We start from the raw sequence: 23,505 nt of genomic DNA, 5'->3' as shown, positions 1-23,505 counted from the left end.
AATCAAACACTCACCCCCAGTCAACTGATCTGGGTTTAATCCATCATCATTCTTTAGTTTACTCCACCACCCCAGTTCAGACATGGACATTTGCAAATCAGTCTGACCCTGTGCCTCATGGGAACAGTCCTACAAGAACTGCCAAGCCATGTCTTCCCTGGACCGGAAACAAGCATCCTGGGACCGGTTTCTGGCTAATCAGCCGTCATCAGCTAGTCTAGCTTGAATCCAGTGGCAAAGTGAGCAAGGGACCCATGTCTGGGCATACCCTGCCAACTCAGGGCGAACAAAGCGATACCAAAAGGAATGATGGATGGAGCGTTGGAGCAAATCAAACACTCACCCCCAGTCAACTGATCTGGGTTTAATCCATCATCATTCTTTAGCTCACTCCACCACCCCAGTTCAGACATGGCCATATGCAAATCAGTCTGACCCTGTGCCTCATGGGAACAGTCCAGCCCGAACTGCCCACCAAGTCTTCCCTGGACCGGAAACAAGCATCCTGGGACCAGTTTCTGGCTAATTAGTCATCATCAGCCAGGCTAGCTTGAATCCAGTGGCAAAGTGAGCAAGGGACCCACCTCTCGGCATACCCTGCCAACTTAGAGCGAACGGAGCGATACCAAAGGGGATGAGCAAAAAACAATGGATTTAGACCCAGATCTCTGTACTGGGGTGAATGTATGACATTGTTCTGCCTTCTGTCCATCAACTGTTGTTTTTGCAATTGTCAACCCGAGTGGGACGGGTATGCTCAGACGTGAGTCCCGTGCTCTCCATGCCACTGGAATCAAGCTATCCTGGCTGATAAGGGCTGAAAGCCCGAAACCAGTCCTAGGATGCTTGTTTCCTAACCAGGGAGGACCTGGCTTGGCAGTTCGGGCTGGACTGTACCCATGGGGCACAGGGTCAAGACTGATTTGCATTTTGCTGGGTTCAAACTGGAATGGCATGGTGAGCAAAAACACGATGGATTTAGGCCCATTGTCTCTGTACTGGGGTGAATGTATGACATTGTTCTGCATTCTGTCCATCAACTGTTGTTTTTGCATTTGTCACCCCAAGTGGGACGGGTATGCTCAGACGTGAGTCCCGTGCTCTCCATGCCACTGGAATCAGGCTGTCCTGGCTGAGGAAGGCTGAAAGCCAGAAACCGTTCCTAGGATGCTTGTTTCCAATCCAGGGAGGACCTGGCTTGGCAGTTCGGGCTGGACTGTTCCCATGGGGCACAGGCTCAAGACTGATTTGCATTTTGCTGGGTTCAAACTGGAATGGCATGGTGAGCAAAAACACGATGGATTTAGGCCCATTGTCTCTGTACTGGGGAGAATGTATGACATTGTTCTGCATTCTGTCCATCAACTGTTGTTTTTGCATTTGTCACCCCAAGTGGGACGGGTATGCTCAGACGTGAGTCCCGTGCTCTCCATGCCACTGGAATCAGGCTGTCCTGGCTGAGGAAGGCTGAAAGCCAGAAACCGTTCCTAGGATGCTTGTTTCCAATCCAGGGAGGACCTGGCTTGGCAGTTCGGGCTGGACTGTACGCATGGGGCACAGGGTCAAGATTGATTTGCATTTTGCTGGGTTCAAACTGGAATGGCATGGTGAGCAAAAAAACGATGGATTTAGGCCCATTATCTCTGTACTGGGGTGAATGTATGACATTGTTCTGCTTCTGTCCATCAACTGTTGTTTTTGCATTTGTCACCCCAAGTGGGACGGGTATGCTCAGACGTGAGTCCCGTGCTCTCCATGCCACTGGAATCAGGCTGTCCTGGCTGAGGAAGGCTGAAAGCCAGAAACCGGTCCTGGGATGCTTGTTTCCAGTCCAGGGAGGACCTGGCTTGGCAGTTCAGGCTGGACTGTTCCTAAGGGGCACAGGGTCAAGACTGATTTGCATATGGCTGGGTTAAAACTGGAATGCCATGGTGAGCAAAAAAAACGATGGATTTAGGCCCAGATCTCTGTACAGGGATGAATGTATGACATTGTTCTGCATTCTATCCATTAACTGTTGTTTTTGCAACAGGCTTACAATGGCGGTGTACACGCCACGGAAAGGCGAGCCTCGGCCAGCATTGTGATATGGCGGACGGTGCCTGCTAAGCACCGCCACCATTTTACACATGCTGACCACTCTGCCAGGGAATCGGAACGATTGCCTATGGCAGAACGGTGTTGGGCAGTTTTTACGACTGCCACAGTACAAGAACGGATCCCCCCGCCATCGCATTATGGCGGGGGAAAATTGACGTCCGATGTCGGAGGGCCCGCCACCGCATTGCTGGCGGTGGCAGGTCTTCCGCCATCGTAATCAGGCCCTTCGTGTGTAATAAAATGTTTCTGAGCTTGGAAAGCAGTTGGATTTGAAAACTACATTTTCATCAAGTCATCTAATCTGCATGAATATACACAGTGCATGAATATGTGCTTTCCTCAATCCCTATAGTTTGTGATGGTACTTATCCCCATTATGACTCTGATGATGTATTCTTGGAGTGCAAATATTGTACCTTGAAAATTGACTTATGATGATGTTTGTGTACACTGATTTGCTTAGGGACTGGCTATGAACCCTGGAAAATGGGCCCTACACCAGTGTGTAGCCTCACCCTGGCTTTGGCAGCGATCCATCCTAGCTGAGGCATGGGGCCCACATAATAGAAGGGCTTGGTCGGATCTGAGGTCATCCATGACTGTTAGAATTCAGGAGGCAGGAGCAATCTCAGGACACACACAGAATATTGAGAATTGTAGTTAATTTGCAAATTAACTATGGCCTGCAGTTGTTTATCTGTTGGGCTATATTGGGCCTATGAACCTGCTTCCACTTTGTATGTCTGTAAAATGCAGATGCAGTGCGTCATTGTGTGGATTTGCATAATAGTAACTTCTAAATATGTAATTCAATTTAATGTCCAAATGATGAAAGGTTGAGTGGGCCTAATAGGAATTTGAACTTGTGAATTGCAAATCGCTCTGTTTCAGATGTAGAAGCCTACCTAAGAATATACTTGTAGGTTAAACATCAGCAGTGTCCGTTTTCTGCTTACCTATTCAAAGTGTACGAACTTGGTACATACAATTTGTGCATGCTTGTAGAGAATAATTCCTTTACTTGTTTCAGGAATTTATAATTAATTCACCAGACTTTGAAGCTGCCAAATTCTGGGTTGGTAACATGGGCAAGACTGCCACTCATGCTGTTGTGTACGCCCAGCTGTATACTCCAGATGGACAGTGTCATGGACTGCATTCCTTTGTAGTACAGGTAAAACAACTTACTGCTGTTGTTAAACTATTATTTTACCATTTCTATTTAACAAATTCTAGTATTTTTGAGTAAAACCTTTCACGAAGATCTGTTTCATAATGCACCACATGCAATAAATTATGTCTAGTAATATCTGCTTTATATATTTCTGGATATATGATCAGTTTGTTTAGAAGCACTGCAGCTGCCATTTGGAGATATGCCAAAAATCATTAAAAGTTGGCTGCCTGCCCACGTGGGTAAACATGGGAGGAAAACTTTGAATAGTTTACCAAAACTTTAGTATTGGTTTACTTTTCCAAGATGGCCAACACATTTGAAGCAATTCATCGTGCATTCTTGTAAAGCGTTGACGATGTTTATCAAAAAATGTTAATCTCTTGACTGCTGGGGTTTTGCTTTCCACACAATGTATCCGTGGCAAGTTTGCATCCTTTTTTCAACTTTCTAGGGATTTCAAAGGTACTCATGGTTTGTAGATTCTCCTGGAGGGATCTGGGAAAACAGACACTAGATAGCTAAATTGTGTTTTTGTGGAGATTAATGGGAGCTGTGCAAGTAGGAAAAGGTTTTTGTTTTGTAAAAATAACATCAATGGTTTACTGTGCTGGGGTTCCCATCTTCCCAGCGTTCAGGAATGAGCAGAGTTGTATCAACACATTTGTTTGACCAGTTTGAGCATTTTTCTGAGAGGTAGTCCATTTTCCTACTTTGCTTTTTGTACTGGAAACAGATGTGAAAACAATGGGTGATCCCAGAAAGCTATACATTTATGAAAAGTAGATACAATTCTACTCTCATTTGTGTAGATCCCTCCAGGTTCTCTCAAAGAAACTAACTATTGAAATAAAAAATATTGGAAATGAGTAGGAAAAAACAGCCATTTGTCACAATGTACTTATATGTACCTTCTTGTCACGATGGCCAATTTATAAAAGCAATATACTCTTGCTTCTGGCCGACCCTTCTAGGCGCAGCGAGATGTAAGGTTTGCAGGTTCTCCAAAAACATGCAATACCCAGAGCCAATAACTGAGTTGCCCCTTCAATGATTTTTCATTTTGTACCAACTATACAGCAATTCATATGGCACAACATAAAGAATGAAAAATGGATATGAAGAAAACATGTATTATTGAAATGTACACAATATACTGAGTTTAGGAACAGTGGCTATTTGCACACTTCAGAAATTGTGGTTACCCATATTATCATGTGATTCAGAGGACATTTTTCAAAATGTATTCTTTCTTGCACACTGGTTTACATTTGGAAGCCTCAAATGCAGAAAAATCCATTTGGTAATAACAAATGTGCTACTATTCTGTATTCCGGATAAAAATGGTACCTTCACCCAGCAAAATCAATGCTTTTTTTACAATGTTGGTTGCTGCAGGTTTTGGGCCCTAGATCAGCCGTCACCCAAGGAAACTACATTTCTGAAAACTAATGACCTGGTGGAGTCCAGGCTGGTGTGACTTGTGTGCATCTCACAAGGTTTTGTTACCAAGAGGCACTGGCTAAAAACACATGTTTTCTTCACATTTCTGTGAGGCAAAGTTGTAGAATTTGTGGGTATATACACTTTTCCTAAGACCCAGCGTTCCTGCATGTCTCCAGATAGAAATAGTACCCTGCTTGTGTGGGTGGGAATAGCACCTGTGCAATAGCAGCCCAAAACGCGATTCGAAAACATTAGGACATTACTCTCATGTGTTGTGGGACATGGTCAGTAAAATCATACCCGCTACTTCTGATGAGTTTCACGCCAATTTGGCCTAGATCATAGAATATGCCCAAGACATTGTGAAGTATGTCATCAGATCGGAGCTGGACATCACAGATTGCTTGGTAAGGGCAGTTGTCATCCATATGGTGCTTCGCTGACACAACTGAATAAGAACCACAGGCTTCTCCAGTGATGTACAGGCATCCGTAATAGAATTGCCATTGTTTGCACCTGTCTCTTTGGGGGCAAAGTCGATTTGGTCCTAGAGCGCTACAAGGAAAGCAGAGCCACAGCGTGCTCACGTGGTCTCTAAGTGCCTATGCAGGAGTATCCCCAACAGTACCGCCCTTTTCAAGGCTTCAGACGGGACATCCAGCAGAGACCATTCAAAGACCTTTTGAGGTAGCGGTCAGGGATCGGGCCAGCAGCGTCTCATCCCTCACAGGCAATGTCGTATTCAGTCTCCCTCTCTCCTGCTACCCTTCCCAAGCCCTTTGAGCTTGTCCTCGGCAGCTCATTGTCACCATGTTGAATACAGGATAAGTTATCAACTCCATGAGTAGCAAAACATCTCATCAGACAGATGGGTGCTTCAAATTGTCCAGCATGATTACTCCTTACCTTTCCTGTCCACCCCTCCTCATATGCCACCTACACCACAGCAGAATCTGAAAAGAACTTGTCCATCCTACAAAAGGAAGTCCAGGTTGTTTTGGACAAGGGAGCAACCAAGAGGGTAACACATCAGAAATCGGGGCTGGTTGCTTCTTCTGTTATTTTCCGGTGCTGAAGAAAGACTGAGGACTTCATTCTGTTTTAGAACTTTGCACTCTGAACTTCTTCCTCGAAAAAGACACGTTCAAGATGATCACCCTGGTCTAAATTCTGTCTGCCATGGCATTTGATGGCAAAACTCCTATTTCCACATCCTCGTCCTTTCAGTCCAACAGAAGTTGCCTGAAGTTCCAAATGTGTCATGAGTATTTATAGTTCTTTGTGCTCCCCTTTGGCCTCACCAGTGCCCCTCAGGTGTAAACAAAAGTGGTATATGCATATCTTCGGAGCTTGGAAATACCTGTCTATCCATACCTCGACAACTGGCTGTAGAATGTGGGCTTGCCTTAGTCAGTTGTGGACTAACTTTAAATGACAGCAAACCTTCTAACATCTTTGGGGTTTCAATCAATGTGCCAAAGCCACACCAGACACCTTGACTTTCCTTCATCGGAGTCATTCTGGATACAGTGCAGTTTCGGGCCTTCTTCCCATCTCATAGACTCTGGGGCATTCACGCTACTAGCCCGATATTTCAACCTCTGGCCTTGGTGTCTGTGAGAGTGACTGAGATTTGTTGGCATCCTTCATCCTGCTAGTGTGACTTGTGGCACATGCAGGCTCTCGATGGGCTCAGTACCAATAGAAACTGTTTGAACCCATCCAGGTATTGGAGGAGACTGAAAAGATCTGCAATGGTGGTTGCTAGACCCCACCTGGACCAGTGGCTGACCCCTCTCCCTACCTTGTTCAGAACTGATGGCTGTGATAGATGCATCGTTGCTGGGATGGAGAGGCCTTCTGGGAGAGGTGGAGATCAGAGGAGTCTGTTGTGAATGCCCGGCTCTATATGAATTTGCTGAAGTTGCAGATTATTCCAACAGCACTAATACCCTTCCGTCCATCTATAAATGGGTAACAGGTGCCTGTCCTCACATACAACAATAGTGCCATGTGGTACTGCAACAAGCAGGGTAGGATTGGGTCTTGGGAGCTGTGCCTAGAGGCTTTACACCTTTGGAACTGGCTCAGTTGTCTGGGCGTTAAACGGATCGTAGATCACCTGGCAAGGTCTTCAAATACTGGGACAGACAAAGTTGGCTAAAGGATTATGAATGGTGATTACATTTAAATGTGATGTAGTGCATCTTCCAGCAATAGGGAGAACCCAGTCTTTTTGTCATTGTGGAGTGTGCACTGTATTAAAGCTTTTGCGTGGAGCTCCCAAGGAGTGCTTGTCTTAGACATCTCTCAGGCTACTGCCTGGACAACAGTGCTCGCGTTCATGGCACTACTGCATTGATTGCCTGGTCTGGCTGGTAGGCGACTTTGCCCGTTCATTCTTGCAGGAATTTTTGGTCTTCACAGACCCACCAACAGTGGGTCGGGCAGTCCTCATTTAGTAGCTATTCACAAGGTGAGTGTTAGACCTGGTATCCTTGGTGTGGTGTCTCCCTAAAATTTTGGCTTCAACCCTCCTGTTGTGCTGACTTCATTTTTTTGGGCCCTGGACTCTGCACCCTTTACCACAGCTAACCAGTGCTAAAGTGCCTGTGCTCTCTCCTTAAAATATTGTAGAATTGGCTTATTCCCAATTGACATATTTAATTTACTTGCAAGTCCTAATAAAGTGGCACTACCTGTGCCCAGGGCCTGTAAATTAAATGCTACTAGTTCCACAACGTTTTTGGGCACGTACATATTTTCTTCTTCAAAGTGATCTGCCTTGGATGTAATTATTTGACTTCTAAAAACTTGTGAGTAGGGCAGATTGGTTTTAATTTCCATGGATGGAATAAGTGATGGTGGAGTAAGTTGTTGCAATCTCTGTGTTTAGTATATATGTTTGTGATCCATCTGTTATTTTGTCTTATAATTCTAACATAAAGGAAGACAAAGGTAGATTTGTCCAGTTCCAGTCTACTGTATCCCATCCTCATCGCCAATTGTTAAGTGGATTCACACGTTCTCCTTTCTAAACATTAATCGTAGAGAAGTATGAGCCAGTAGTCAATTGTAGTTTCTGTAGATTTATTGAAGATAAATGCGAGCAAAGTACAAGCGTGGCTCAAGACGGCGGCACCAACTGACACTGGAGTCTTACAAAACATAGCCCAAGCATTCTAACTGAGATAATACATGGAATATAAGCACAGGTACAAAAGGAGATTCTAGGACCAACATGTAAAATAAGAGCACTGGCAAAAGTGATGAGTAAAACTCAAACACCACAGGAAGTAATGCAGGACAGTGTTTTCATCCAGAAAATGTCATTGATATATCTCAAATATGGGTATAACCCTGTTTTGCAGTTTTCTTCTGAGGGAATATTGTAATGTTCATATCTAAATGTAAAGAAAGATGTTTAGATTTGCTGGTGCTGCTCTAAAGCATATAGAGGTTTCTGTGAGTCGTAAACAAAAACGTATCCTTGTTAACTCTTAAGAAATTGTGCTAAAAGGTGCAGTGGATTAATTCTGAGCGAAAAGTGCCTTGTGAACGATTTTTGAGTAAGGCCGACTCAGTGGCTTCCAGGCTTGCAATGTGTGGTATGGAGGTGCACAGAGAGTTAACATCCATGGTGCACATTAAGGGCCCGATTCCAAACTTGCTCGGAAGGGCACCGAACGCGATCCAGCTGGGAAAAGTACGAGCTGTACGCGTGTTTTCCGCCCGACTCGTACAGCTGTATGAGTGAGCAAGTACGATGCGAGCAACCCGAAATTCACCGACCGAATCGTTTCCGGGTCTGAACCGCTCCGTACGTCTTCCGTAAGCAAACCATGCCGTGCAATGAATTGCATTTACGACCGACCCAGTACGATGCACGCATCGGACAGCCGGTTTGAGCCAAAGTTTCCGGTTCGCAAAACGTCCAGGACGTTGCCTTTGGGGGTCCACATCCGACCCCCTGTGACCCGCAGCCTTACGACTCGGACACAGGGGGAGACATAAGGGTCTCCCCAACAGAGGCATGTACGGTGCGGATTGCACCGGCGCGTACTCACTGTAGGGGCGCCTTTGTGCGAGACGTACCCATTAAGTCAATGGGAGCCCATGTACACATTGTAGGACGGGCTCCCATTGACTTCTATGGAAGTCTGACAGAACCGAGTCCGGCAGCATGCGGCCGCATCGTACTTGCATGGTCGGACTGCAGGAGTCCGGCTCGGTCGGAAAACACTCCAGATCCGACTCGGTCGGAGAGCTTTCTGACCCAGATCGGAATCGGGCCCTAAGTATTGTTCATCACTCAAGGATTCTCCATTTGAAGAAAATATGTTGTCTTCTGTGATCTGCTCATACTCCTGGGCTTTCTGTATGACGATCTTAAGAATTTGTGTACATTCTTTAGTGGGGTCATGATCTAATTTCAAATAGGTTATTTCATCATTGACGAGTTGTTCAAGTTCTGTTTGATAAAAATTATTGTCCATTTTAGCAATAACGCCTCCTTATCTGCCCTTGTGCTATCGTGCACACTTGCGCTGAAACAAGGGTATTACCCTCACAAATATATTCGAAGAGTGTGCTTTCTTAGATTTGGAAATGTGTCTGGTGGGAGAGTCCTGTTCCTTCCGGTGTAACTTTCATCAAATCCGGAATTCAGACAGAATATCGAGTTGGAAATGTCGACTTACACAAATATCGAGTTGGAAATATTGTGACACAGAAATATCGACAGCAGGAATATCGTGGTCAAGAATATCGAAATTAAGGTAAGAAATATTGTTATTAACATCGTTTGCAAAAATACAGTTTTTTAAAATATCGATTTTTTTATTAGTTATGTATATTAGTTTATATTTCAAATGTATGTGATGTATGGTTTTTTGTATAAGTATTTTTTATGTTTTTAATATATGTGTTACATTTTTAGCACTTATCAATTTTATTTTAATTACATTTTGCGTTTTTTAGTTCCATAGCGGGTTGTGGGTATATAGTGGAGAAGGGTGGGAAGTAATTTAATTATAATAAATTCATTATTATTTTTTATTTATTAATATTTATTTAATTGAGATTTTATAGTGTTAATTGTGGGAAGTAATGTATTTGTAATTAATTAATTGGTTGTTAAATTAATTTAATTAATTAATTGGTAATTAACGTAATTGTGTACATTTTTCAGGTGCAGTTTGTGTACTTCATAGGGGTAAAGGGTGGGAAGTAATTTATTTTTAATTAATTAAAAATTAGCTGTTAATTTATATTAATTAATTGATTAAAAATTAATAATTGAAATAATTCATTTTAGGTGCAGGTTGTGGAGTTTATATGGGTAAATTTATAGGGGTAAATTTATGTTTAATGAATAATTAGCTGTTAATTTATATTAATTAATTGATTGTAAATTAATTATGGAAATTGTGTAATTAATTTAAGGTGCTGGTTGTGGGGTTTATAGGGGTATAGGATGGGAAGTAATTTATGTTTAATTAGTTTATTATCATTAATTAATTGAAAATGAAATATGGAAATTGTGTAATTAATTTTCAGGTGTCTATTGTGGGGTTTATAGGTGTAAAGAGTGGAAAGTAATTTTTGTTTAAGTAATTAATAATTAGTTGAATATTAATTAATTGATATTTAATCAGGGTAATTGTGTATATATTTTTGTTTGTGGGGTTTATAGGGGTAAAGGGTGGGGAGTAAATTAATTTTACTTCATAATTAGTTGTGAAATACTATTAGTTTTTTAAATTGAAATACGTTTTAATTGTGTAATTTAATTTTTTCACATTTTAATTTTAGCTGTGGGTTGGGATTCTAGAGATGTGTGTGAAGTTGTGTTGTTAATATTGGTTCAATTGATAATTAATTATGTTAATTATGGATGTACATTTTCTTTTAATTTTGATGTGGGTTGTGAATTGTGTGGTATCAAAGGGTAGGAAATAAATAAAAAACAAATTTATGTAGTTTATGTTTTTGTTTCTAAACAATTTCTAAATAAAAATATTTATTTGTTTGAAATGTATATTGTATTTTATTTAAAACATTTGTAGGTATTCATCATATTTATTTAACATTATATGTTTTTACATTTTGTAATATTAAATATATTTGTATTTTAATTTTTAACATATTTATATATTTTTTAAATTAATTTTGTTTTTTAAATATTTTTGTTTGTTTTTAATTTTGAACTGACTGGAGTGAGAATGTTAATTGTTACACCTCTGTAATCCAACACTTTCCCTACTGTTGCACTGACTAGAGTGGGAATAGTAATTTTTAGCCCTCCACCATCCAACACTTTCCCTACTGTTGCACTCCTTGGATTGTGAATAGTAATTTTCACCCCTCTGCAATCCAACACTTTCCCTATTGTTGCACTCGCTGGAGTAGGAATAGTAATTGTTACCCGTCCGTTACTAACACTTTCCCTACTGTTGCACTGACTGGAGTGGGAATGGTAAATTTCATCCCTCTGCTATCCACATTTTCCATACTGTTGCCCTTGTTGGAGTGGGAATAGTCATTTTTACCACTCCGCTATCCAACACTTTCCCACTGCTGCACTGACTGGAGTAGGAAATTTAAGTTGAAAGATTTTTAAATAGTTTGTTTTAATTTATAATAGAATGTTTTCTTTATTAGATTTTATGTTATTGGTGTATATATATATATATATATATATATACATATATATATATATATATATATATATATATATGTATATATATATATATATGTTGCAGCTCCAATAATCTCCCATTCCAAAGAAAGAAAATTCGGCACTCGCAGGGGGAAGTGTTCACGTTAGTTTTAATGTCAAACACTCAGCAGACAAACGCGTTTCGGTTTTCCTTCGTCAGTGTCTACCATTGACACGGAAGGAAGCAGATTTAAAAAACATTTCCTCGCATTTTGGCATGTGTGTAGAAAGAGGACTGACGTTAAGCCCCGTGAGAGAGTTATTTACACAGTATATTACTTTTTCTTTTACATATCGTAACACGTGAAATGGCAATATGAATGAAATACCTTGCACAATTTCATACCTTAATTTCAGATAAGTTCAATACAATATTTCCGAAATTATTTACATTATATATACATTTTATTAAATTGCCTTTTATCGTGTTGTGGGTGTTATTAAGCCGTGGATCGGCAATGCTCACGGGGTGAGAAATACTCATGAGATTCATGATTAAGTATAGTTTCTAGGGTCTATGCTTTTCCCAAATGAGATGCTAATTCCTCGTTCTTATTTAATCCCAAGGGGGCCTTCGTCTGGAGATCTATTATAGAACGGGATTCTAACCTTCTTAGTCTCCGTAATCTGTCTCCACCCCTTGGGTCTGCTGGGATATGATCCAAAGCGTAATATTGCAGGAGTTCTCTGTTGCTATTATGCTTTAAGGCAAAGTGTTTTGCTACGGGATAGTTGAAATCTTTGTTCATAATAGCACGTTGGTGCTCTAGTATATGTAACTTGACGTTCTTTACTGTACTGCCTATGTATTTCAGTCTACATGGACACAATAGGCAGTACACAACATGGGTAGTGGTACACGTAAGAAACTTGGATATTTTTCTTGTCTTTTTTGACCCTGGTATTTCATATGATGTTCTCTTTTTGCTTTTTTCACAGGCTTTGCACTTTCCGCACGGGAAAAATCCTGGCATATCTTTAATCCTCCCTGTTACTGTTGTTTTATCAGGAAGATGGCTATGTACAATTTTATCCTTAATGGATCTTCCTTTCTTGAATGTAATTAAAGGAAAAGCTGAAATTTCTTTTCCTATAATTTGGTCCGTTTTGAGGATATGCCAGCTTTTTTTCAAAATTTTTCTCAGATGATTGGAATCATCCGAGAAAGTGGTAATCAATCTGAATTTTCCCTCATTTTTCATATTCAGCTTGGTTTTCTTGATCTTTTCTTTTAACAATTGGTCTCGAGGTATTCTCTCAACTCTTTTTAGAGTGTTTTCTAAGAGGTTTTTGTTATATCCCCTTGCTTGAAATCTGCTGATACTATCTCTTGCTGCCCTTGCAAAGTCGGAATCCTTAGAGCAATTTCTTTTGATTCTCAGAAGCTCTCCATAGGGGATGCTTCTGATCAGGGTTGGGGGGTGGCTACTTTCGGCAAGAAAATTCGGCACTCGCAGGGGGAAGTGTTCACATTAGTTTTAATGTCAAACACTCAGCAGACAAACGCGTTTCGAGTGCCGAATTTTCTTTCTTTGGAATGGGAGATTATTGGAGCTGCAATTTGTAACGTGGTGCGCCACCACGAAGAGGCACCCGTCTGCGAGTGACCCGGTTTCTGGTGCAACGGAGCTGAAATACTAAACGGGGCACCGCGCTCACCAAAACGAGGACATACCGAAGACCACGCCGAGAAGAGCAACCCAGGACGAGTGAGGCTTCACTACCGGGTAAGCTCGAGTGCGTGCAGGTGTGCTGAATGCAAGTGTGAGGAGCAAGACGAAGGGGGAGTGGAAATACGAGTCACCAGTTTAGACGAAATCATGGATGACGAAATGTTTGGTGACAAGGCTCGGCAGGAAGCAGCAATGGGCATGTTCCAAAAACGCCCGAAAGAGACAGAGGGTGCAAAACCAAATGAGAAAAAGAACAGCAATGGCAAAGACACGCTGAGTAATCTTTTTACTCAACTTGAGAGACTGCGTGAAAGGGAGATTAGAAAGTGGTGGGAAGCCACCTCCCTACAAAATTACATGGATGTTGACAGAGTGCCGAGGGGACTCAGAATATACACTGTCCCGGCATATGAAAATCCAGACCCTCGACTGTTGGAACTATGGGCGGAACACACAGCCCTATCCAGTCGAGGTATGTTGAAACTATTAATACAGTTCGCATGGAGCGACAGGGAGAAGGCAATCAATGAGATCAAATCATTGGAAGATAAAATAGACAAGGAGACGAATACACCGAGAAAGGATGAATTAAGATCTGAAATGAGAAAACGATTAGAGAAATATGAGCTAAAAATCCGCCAAAGGAAGCAAGAGAAATTCGAGAGGGACGAAAGAGATTATTCCCTAGGAAGAATATTGACATTCGCGAAAAAATTCGACGCTCCTCGTAAAGAGATGAACAAAAAGAAAGCCTATCGCACAGCCACGCCAAGAGTAGAAACTTCAGAATCGGAAGTGACCGAGAATGAATTATCTGGAGACGAGGCGGCAAGTACATCACAGGCGAAAACCCCTTTTCATATGGAATACGATCTAGTCCGAGCAAATTGGCTCAGAGGGGGAAAAAGCAAACCCCCGGAGGCAACCGAAGAACTAGAAGAGGGGGCTGGAAGGGGCCGAGGCAGAGGCAGAGGGAGAGGTCAGAGCAATACCACTCCCAGAATTAGGAGGAGCAAAAGAGGAGTGAAATGGTAGAGAATAAGGACAATCTAACAATTTTAAACCTAACGAACAGGACTCTCTCACCATTAGAAGAAAAAACTTTGAAACTAGGTTTATCGTATTGCCCCAATGAAAAACTCGAATTCACACAAACTAGAATTGACCTTTTTACCTTTGTGCGAAAGATGAAATTACACAAATATTTCAAACTAAAACCGACAACGAAAGAAAACAGACAATTAAAAACGAGAGAAACTGACATCCTTACAACAGATGATATCTCAACCTGGGAAATTTTGGAGGAATTGAGAACTGAGGAAAATGCCAATGAAGAAGAACTAGAATCTATCACGCAAAAAACCAGAAGGATAGGTGTCGAACAAGAAGCGCCGACGACACACTTCAAACCTCCGTCATTATTCGTACCGATAATGCCCTATGATGCGATCGACGCCTTCTCAGAGGCTGTGATAAAGGACTTGGTGAAATTCAGAACACGACAAAATCAAATGAAGAAAAAAATACCTAACATGACAAAGGAACAAAGAAAGATTCTGAAAACTCTAGATGATGACCAAGACATCATCTGCAAGCCATCAGATAAAGGTGGCAACATCGTGGTGATGTCTAGAGAACAATACTGTCAAGAAGCACATAGACAGTTGGAGGATCAAACATCATATGAGAAAACAACCAGACAGACATACGATGAAAGCATTATAAAGTTCCAAACACTCATAAATAAATGGTACAATAATGATATGCTGGATACTGATGAGTATTTCTTTCTGAAAAACAACAACCCAACTGTGCCCACCTTCTACCAGTTACCAAAAATTCACAAAGACAATAAAAATCCCCCTGGGAGACCAATAGTTTCTTCCATAGGAAGTGTATCTGAGAACATGTCCGTATACATAGACCATTTCCTTTTTCAAAGCGTCTTACAACTACAGTCCTATATCAGGGACACTAAAGACTTTGTGAATAAGATTGGGGATGTGGACTGTAATTCATCTTGTATACTAATAACAATGGACATTACCAGTTTATACACAAGCATAAACCACCATCAGGGACTGTCAGCCATCAAGTACTTCCTTGACAAAAGACCAATGAAATTTGTAAAACACAGTCAAATGCTGTTAGAATTTATAGAATAGTGTTTATTTAACAATATATTCTTATTTCAAGGACAACTGTACAGACAAGTCACTGGTACGGCGATGGGAACCTGCTTCGCCCCCAGTTACGCGAATTTATTCGTGGGCTGGTGGGAGGAGCAGGTAACCAGGAGCCCGGGTTTCGAAAAATGGGCTGGAAACCTAAAAGTTTGGTATAGGTATATTGATGACCTCTTCCTAGTTTGGGAGGGGTTAGTAACTTCGGCAGAAGAGTTTGTGGCATACCTAAATACAAACGACTTGAATCTGAACTTCACAGCTGACATTAATGTTTCGACAGTAAATTATCTGGATTTGAAAGTAAACTTGAGGGGTACCAAAATAGAAACAGAATTGTTTAGGAAAATAACAGCTGGCAATTCGGTCCTGCATGCCGAAAGTAGCCACCCCCCAACCCTGATCAGAAGCATCCCCTATGGAGAGCTTCTGAGAATCAAAAGAAATTGCTCTAAGGATTCCGACTTTGCAAGGGCAGCAAGAGATAGTATCAGCAGATTTCAAGCAAGGGGATATAACAAAAACCTCTTAGAAAACACTCTAAAAAGAGTTGAGAGAATACCTCGAGACCAATTGTTAAAAGAAAAGATCAAGAAAACCAAGCTGAATATGAAAAATGAGGGAAAATTCAGATTGATTACCACTTTCTCAGATGATTCCAATCATCTGAGAAAAATTTTGAAAAAAAGCTGGCATATCCTCAAAACGGACCAAATTATAGGAAAAGAAATTTCAGCTTTTCCATTAATTACATTCAAGAAAGGAAAATCCATTAAGGATAAAATTGTACATAGCCTTCTTCCTGATAAAACAACAGTAACAGGGAGGATTAAAGATATGCCAGGATTTTTCCCGTGCGGAAAGTGCAAAGCCTGTGAAAAAAGCAAAAAGAGAACATCATATGAAATACCAGGGTCAAAAAAGACAAGAAAAATATCCAAGTTTCTTACGTGTACCACTACCCATGTTGTGTACTGCCTATTGTGTCCATGTAGACTGAAATACATAGGCAGTACAGTAAAGAACGTCAAGTTACGTATACTAGAGCACCAACGTGCTATTATGAACAAAGATTTCAACTATCCCGTAGCAAAACACTTTGCCTTAAAGCATAATAGCAACAGAGAACTCCTGCAATATTATGCTTTGGATCATATCCCAGCAGACCAAAGGGGTGGAGATAGATTACGGAGACTAAGAAGGTTAGAATCCCGTTATATAATAGATCTCCAGACGAAGGCCCCCTTGGGATTAAATAAGAACGAGGAATTAGCATCTCATTTGGGAAAAGCATAGACCCTAGAAACTATACTTAATCATGAATCTCATGAGTATTTCTCACCCCGTGAGCATTGCCGATCCACGGCTAAATAACACCCACAACACGATAAAAGGCAATTTAATAAAATGTATATATAATGTAAATAATTTCGGAAATATTGTATTGAACTTATCTGAAATTAAGGTATGAAATTGTGCAAGGTATTTCATTCATATTGCCATTTCACGTGTGTTACGATATGTAAAAGAAAAAGTAATATACTGTGTAAATAACTTTCTCACGGGGCTTAACGTCAGTCCTCTTTCTACACACATGCCAAAATGCGAGGAAATGTTTTTTAAATCTGCTTCCTTCCGTGTCAATGGTAGACACTGACGAAGGAAAACCGAAACGCGTTTGTCTGCTGAGTGTTTGACATTAAAACTAACGTGAACACTTCCCCCTGCGAGTGCCGAATTTTCTTTCTTTGGAATGGGAGATTATTGGAGCTGCAATTTGTAACGTGGTGCGCCACCACGAAGAGGCACCCGTCTGCGAGTGACCCGGTTTCTGGTGCAACGGAGCTGAAATATATATATATGTATATATATATATATGTATATAAAACCAAATCCTTGCAAAGAATGCACACTCGGAGTCTCGGGTATGCTTAGCAGCCGTATTTAATGAAGTTCGTGTGTATGACCCGACAATGAAAAGGAATATATATATATATATATATATATATATATATATATATATATATATATCAAAACAAAACCCTTTCAGGCATATATATATATATATATATATATATATATATATGTACATTTTTATCTAATTATAAAATAAATTACAATTAATAGTTTATTAATTGTGTTAAAGTAAATATACATATATTCTTTTTTTATTAAGTTTATTTGGTATAATCTATATTAAATATTAAATCTACTTTATTTTTTAAATGTTAATATTTAATATTAATTATGATATATAGGGACGGCCGAAACGCGTCCTGACTAGCTGTTGGGGTGAATAAATTGTATGCTACGAAAGAAGTGGTCCATGCCTTGTTTTTCACCTAATAGGTGGAGCGCCGCGAGGTATTGCGGATATATATATATATATATTCACTGAAAAAACCATAGGTTAGAGACCATATATAGTTAGGAATTAGCATTTAAAAAACCTTGAAAATTCACTGAAAAAACCATAGGTTATAGACCATATATAGTTAGGGCTTAGCATTTAAAAAACCTTATTTTACTCACACAAAACCATTGAAATTCCATATATAGTTAGTTGCACTAACTATATATCGTGCACCCGCAATCCACTGCTGATGATGTCACATATTACATCATTCATGACATGGTCAGTGACATCACTGATGACATCACTGATGACATCTCAAATGACATCACTGATGACATCACTGATGACATCTCATTTGACATCTCAAATGACATCACTGATAACATCATCCAGTGACTGTGTGTTTCTGTAAAGTTTAAATATGTTTGATATATTGAAGAATGAGTGGATGTATAAGTGTCTGGATGAAGGATTTAGTAGGTGCGTGACTGACTGTATGAGTGATTGAATAAATGTGTCGTACTAAATGCATGGGTTAGTGACTAAACTGTCTGAATGTGTGCATCAGTACGTCTGTTGTGATGTAAACTGCTGCATGTGTTAATCATTAGCTATACGAGAGGCTATATGTGTTATTGATTGGTTGCCCAAGTATTTGTATGGGAGATTGAGTTTGTGTGGGGGTGGCTGGGAGGTGTGTGACTCTGTGCATAGATGTGTGAGCAGTTGATTCACTAGGTGTATGAGTTCAAGAGTGCATGTGGAAACACCTGTATGGGCGGTTGACTGTGTGCATGAGTGTATTGGTGAGTGAATGGATATCTCAGTGCTACATGTCAAAGTAAGTACATATGTAAAACAAAGTACATGTGAGAGTTGGCATATATAAATAACTGTGCATGAGAGCTAGTGAATGTGTGAGTGGCTGTATGGATCATTGTGAACTTGTATCAGGGATTGTATAAGAGAGTAAATATGTGTTAGTATATGTTTGAATAAGTAAGGTGTGTATAACTGTATAGTTGAGGAAATGGAGGTGAGATTGTTTCTTTGCATGACTGACTAGGTGTGTGAGTAACTCCATGGATGAGTGACAGTGTGTGAGTGTCTGTATACACTGAGTGTATCTAAGGTTATATTAGAGTCTGAAGAGGTTTATCGTATTAGCACAAGAATGATGTCAAATGAGATTTCATCAGTGATGTCATCAGTGATGTCATTTGAGATGTCATCAGTGATGTCATCAGTGATGTCACTGACCATGTCATGAATGATGTAATATGTGACATCATCAGCAGTGGATTGCGGGTGCGCGATATATAGTTAGTGCAACTAACTATATATGGAATTTCAATGGTTTTGTGTGAGTAAAATAAGGTTTTTTAAATGCTAAGCCCTAACTATATATGGTCTATAACCTATGGTTTTTTCAGTGAATTTTCAAGGTTTTTTAAATGCTAATTCCTAACTATATATGGTCTCTAACCTATGGTTTTTTCAGTGAATTTCAATGGTTTTTTAATAGCAAATATCATAAGCTGTCGAATGTCAAGTACGTGGTAAGTAAAAACATTTTCGTGTTTATGCACACTGATCTGCTTTGAATGCTGCCCTCCCCCTCATTTCTATTAGGAGTACTCTCTCTTTGCAGATAGTGAAGGGTAGTTAACGCAGGCCTTTGCCCCCGTTGTAATCCGTCGTGCCTGCTTCTCTCTCCATTTGATTGATTGTTATCCAAGCATTTACTGTTTTAGAATTGGTTCTCTTTGGTTCATTCTCTATTTACAAACAAGCACAGAGTCGCAATACTCTGTTTAGTCTTTGCAGATAGCGAAAAATCGTGTAAAAAAACAAAAGGAATCGAGCAAAATCAGTAGGCCACTAATGGGATCTCTTTTTGACCTCGCTAAAATAGAAACATTAGGAACAACCCCTCATGACAAACACGAAACTATTGAGATGAACTGAACTCCACACCATGATGGCTGCAATACAGCTCGGCTCCGCCACCCACCCCGCCCAAAATAACGATAAACTCTATGCAAATATTACAAATATATACAACACACCAGCAAAGTAACAGGGCAAAACATTTTATTAAACAACTATTTACATAACTATTTTATACTTTTTGTTGCCCGATCCGGCTAGCTCAATCGATCGAGCATGAAACTCATGCACTCTGATGGTTCAAAGTTTTGAGGAGTGCTTGTAACACTGTCTGAAGCCTATTTGCACTTGCTTCAGCTTCACTATTGTCAAAGTAAAGTGGGGACTGTTTGAGGACGTGACTGCATTTGTGAACAATGTAATGCGGTGCCACCCTGAACCGCTTGACGGAGGCCCCCGAGGGACGGTGTGATGGCGCGGACTCGGAGGGGGCGCTTGGCTCCGGCTCCCTCCCCAAGTCGTGTTCTCCTGGTGTAGCCTGAGATCGCCCCCGACATAGGTGGCCGGCTCCCGGGATCAAGCGGAACTTTTTGCCTTTTGGTAACTCTTCCATTCTTGACCTTGTCCCACAATCCGTTTCACCTAAAGACACGCTGTAGTGGGGCGCCCCTTTACCATTTCAGTTGCCATTCCGCCCGCTTTTGCTACACTGTGCCTCTTCCGCTATTCAGCTGTTTACCGCCCGCTCTTTCGACTACAGCGTCTCGCTCACCATGTAGTTGAGTTGCTCCCGCTCTTGCGGTGCAGCGATAGCCGGCTGCCACAGTACTCTCAAAATGGCGGCCGGCTCTTCAGATTTGGGCGTGGTCCACTAAAATTGCCCTGCGACACCTTGGAACTCGGACGCTTGTCTGCTAGAGATTGGGCTCCATTCTCGAAAGCGTCCCCTCAGCCTTGAAGATTCTACAAAAGTCTTGGGGGCCCCCGACTCCCGCAGGCTTCTGGTGGAGAGCGGCTAGCATTATTGCTCGTCGAATGGCCACGACGGAGCTACGAAATGGTGGTGCTCTCATGCTAACGCCAGCTTCAGTCTGAAACATCCAGAAACACTGTAGACTACCAATTCGATCAGTTCCGGTAGCGCCCCAACGTGACCCGGTAAAGAAGAACTAGCCCTCCCCTCTTTGACTGATGGTTCTTGTTGCCTGTCCCTTCTGTTGTCATTTAACAGAACTATTTAGCCTGCTGAAAGGGGTTGTGTTCCGACCGCTGGTTGGTGGAGACATTTTGACTATATTCTAGACCTGCGTTGTCGCGTAATGCGTCATATGACGCGCCGCGTTAGCGCATCCGGAAGTGATCCGGGGCGCGACGCGCAGCGCGTAACGTAAGCATAACAGGTCATATGACTTGTTAATAAAACTTTTCATTGGTTCATTTTACTTTTCTTATTCTAATGATGCTTTCGAACATTATTTTTTCTTAAATATATGTTATAATGTTCCAGGCTAATGTACTTTCCCGGAAAATTTACAACTGTCCTGCAAGTAAAATGTATTCCTTTTTCGAGAAAAAGGGCGTTTCTTCGTCCCATGACGGAGCCGTTGAGCAAAAGAGGGTCGGCCTGCTGTCTTAGTCGCCGATACGCCTGAATATCAGATTCTTATCGATCACTTTATGTTGCAGGAGTAGAAAACACAACAGCCCTTGACCATTTATCTTTACTGCGTTCCTGCGTATTATACCTTTTACCCTTCATGTAATTGGACTGCTTTATTTCACTTGCCTTTTACTGATTCGAAAACAGTGACTATTATTAAAAACTTTACCAATGTATATACTACTACCATGTTTTCTTTTAAAAACCTTTATTGTGAAAATGTCATTATACAAATACGGGCCTATAACCACGTGGGCCGGCCACGGAGCAAACTGTAATCGTATATGATGAGTAGACATTTACACTGTAGAGGAACGTAACGGGCGGGCCATTAGGTTGCAAGAACTAAAGTGTCTAACAGTTGCGGAATCGGTGGACGTACATTTTATAATTAAAATACGACAGGGCCACTTACAATAAAACTATCTAGATATACATTTGCGGGCAAGTACCATGGGTGACGTTAATTCGAACTTTCAATAGTACAGTAATCAATAACACATCAGAACTTAATATCAATAGGGATATCGAAATATTCAATCTATTCTCGTCCCCGCCCGCCATGTGCTTCAAAACTGCATACGTATCTCGTGATATCAAGGTTGTGCAACCAGTACACAACAAGGAGTTACGAGTCCCATTTATTCCGGCGCCATTTTGGGCGAGGACGGGCAGGTCCAGGATATAGTCAAATTGTCTCTACCAACCATCGACTATGATGATGTTCATATGCTGTATTTATTAGAGTAACACTCATCTGTCCACATGAAATTAATTTGCCACAATCTAAACATGTAATTTTAATCTTTCCAAAGTTCTTCTAAATATTTGGGACCGTTTCCCTTGCCTCTGATGCTGTCAGTGCCACTTCTTTGATGAATGTACTGGCAGGTCGGGGGTTCTCCTCCAAATCTCTCTTTTATGCAGCACTATAATTAATCGGTGCCACCTCTCCATATGACGATGCATGGTATAGTTACCATAACTATATTTTTTTTCGGTTCCTCTGGAGAGTACATCGTGGCAGATGAAGCGTGTAACGTACCGGGCATTTACCTTTTTTTGCATGTAGAGGAAAGGAAAAAAAATTCGAGCGTCCGAGTTCTAAGGTGTCCCAGGGCCATTTTAGTGGACCAGGCCCAAATCCAAAGAACAGGCCGCCATTTTGAGAGTCCTCTTGCAGCCGCCTGTCGCTGTAGCATCAAGAGCGGCCGAAACTCAGCTGAATGGCAACTGAAACGGTAAAGGGGCGCCCCACTACAGCAGACGAGCCTCCACCTAGGAAGGCCCGTTCACGCCGCCTCCCCCCCCCCCCCCTTCGGGCACCCCACGCCGTTATTCGGAGCAGGATTGTAGGATGGCCACACCAGTACGGCAACTTGCTAGACACCACCTCGGTGCCTACCGAATCTCAGCGCCTTGTGGTGTCTTCTATTCAGAAAACATTGTTGTGCTGCCTTCGACCTATTCGCCGCAAGTGCGCACGCAACTCAGCTGCATAGCTTGCTAGACACCACCTCGGTGCTAACCGAATCTCAGCGCCTTGTGGTGTCTTCTATTCCAAAAATATTGTTGCGCTGCCTTTGGCCCCATTCGCACATCGGTCCGCTACTGACGCCATCTCACAGGCCAACGGGGCGCCCCACGCCGACTTTCAGCATTGTAGGATGGCCACACCAGTGCGACAACTTACTAGACACCACCTCGGTGCCATCCGGATCTTGGCATCTCAGCGCCTTGTGGTGTCTTCTATTCAGAAAATATTGTTGCGCTGCCTTTGGCCCCATTCGCACATCGGTCCGCTACTGACGCCATCTCACAGGCCAACGGGGCGCCCCACGCCGACTTTCAGCATTGTAGGATGGCCACACCAGTGCAACTTACTAGACACCACCTCGGTGCCATCCGGATCTTGGCATCTCAGCGCCTTGTGGTGTCTTCTATTCAGAAAATATTGTTGCGCTGCCTTTGGCCCCATTCGCACATCGGTCCGCTACTGACGCCATCTCACAGGCCAACGGGGCGCCCCACGCCAACTTTCAGCATTGTAGGATGGCCACACCAGTGCACCTTACTAGACACCACCTCGGTGCCATCCGGATCTTGGCATCTCAGCGCCTTGTGGTGTCTTCTATTCAGAAAATATTGTTGCGCTGCCTTTGGCCCCATTCGCACATTGGTCCGCTACTGCCGCCATCTCACAGGCCAACGGGGCGCCCCACGCCGACTTTCAGCATTGTAGGATGGCCACACCAGTGCGACAACTTGCTGGACACCACCTCGGTGCCATCCGGATCTTGGC

At 41.9% G+C, this 23,505-nt stretch overlaps 1 protein-coding gene across 1 annotated transcript in view; it reads left to right on the top strand.

Annotated features, from left to right (window-relative positions):
- ACOX3 (acyl-CoA oxidase 3, pristanoyl) overlaps positions 1-23,505 on the top strand; it is a 502,436-nt gene that overhangs the window by 116,724 nt on the left and 362,207 nt on the right. Inside the window, exon 6 of the mRNA XM_078678532.1 lies at positions 3,131-3,274. Within this exon, the coding sequence (XP_078534658.1) occupies positions 3,131-3,274 (144 nt within the window). The remainder of the gene's footprint in view (positions 1-3,130; positions 3,275-23,505) is intronic.

This window comes from Lissotriton helveticus, chromosome 2_2 (assembly GCF_964261635.1).
Source record: "Lissotriton helveticus chromosome 2_2, aLisHel1.1, whole genome shotgun sequence".
NCBI lineage: Eukaryota > Metazoa > Chordata > Amphibia > Caudata > Salamandridae > Lissotriton > Lissotriton helveticus.
Note: the sequence above shows the minus strand (reverse complement) of the source record. Positions and strands in the feature narration are given on the sequence as shown.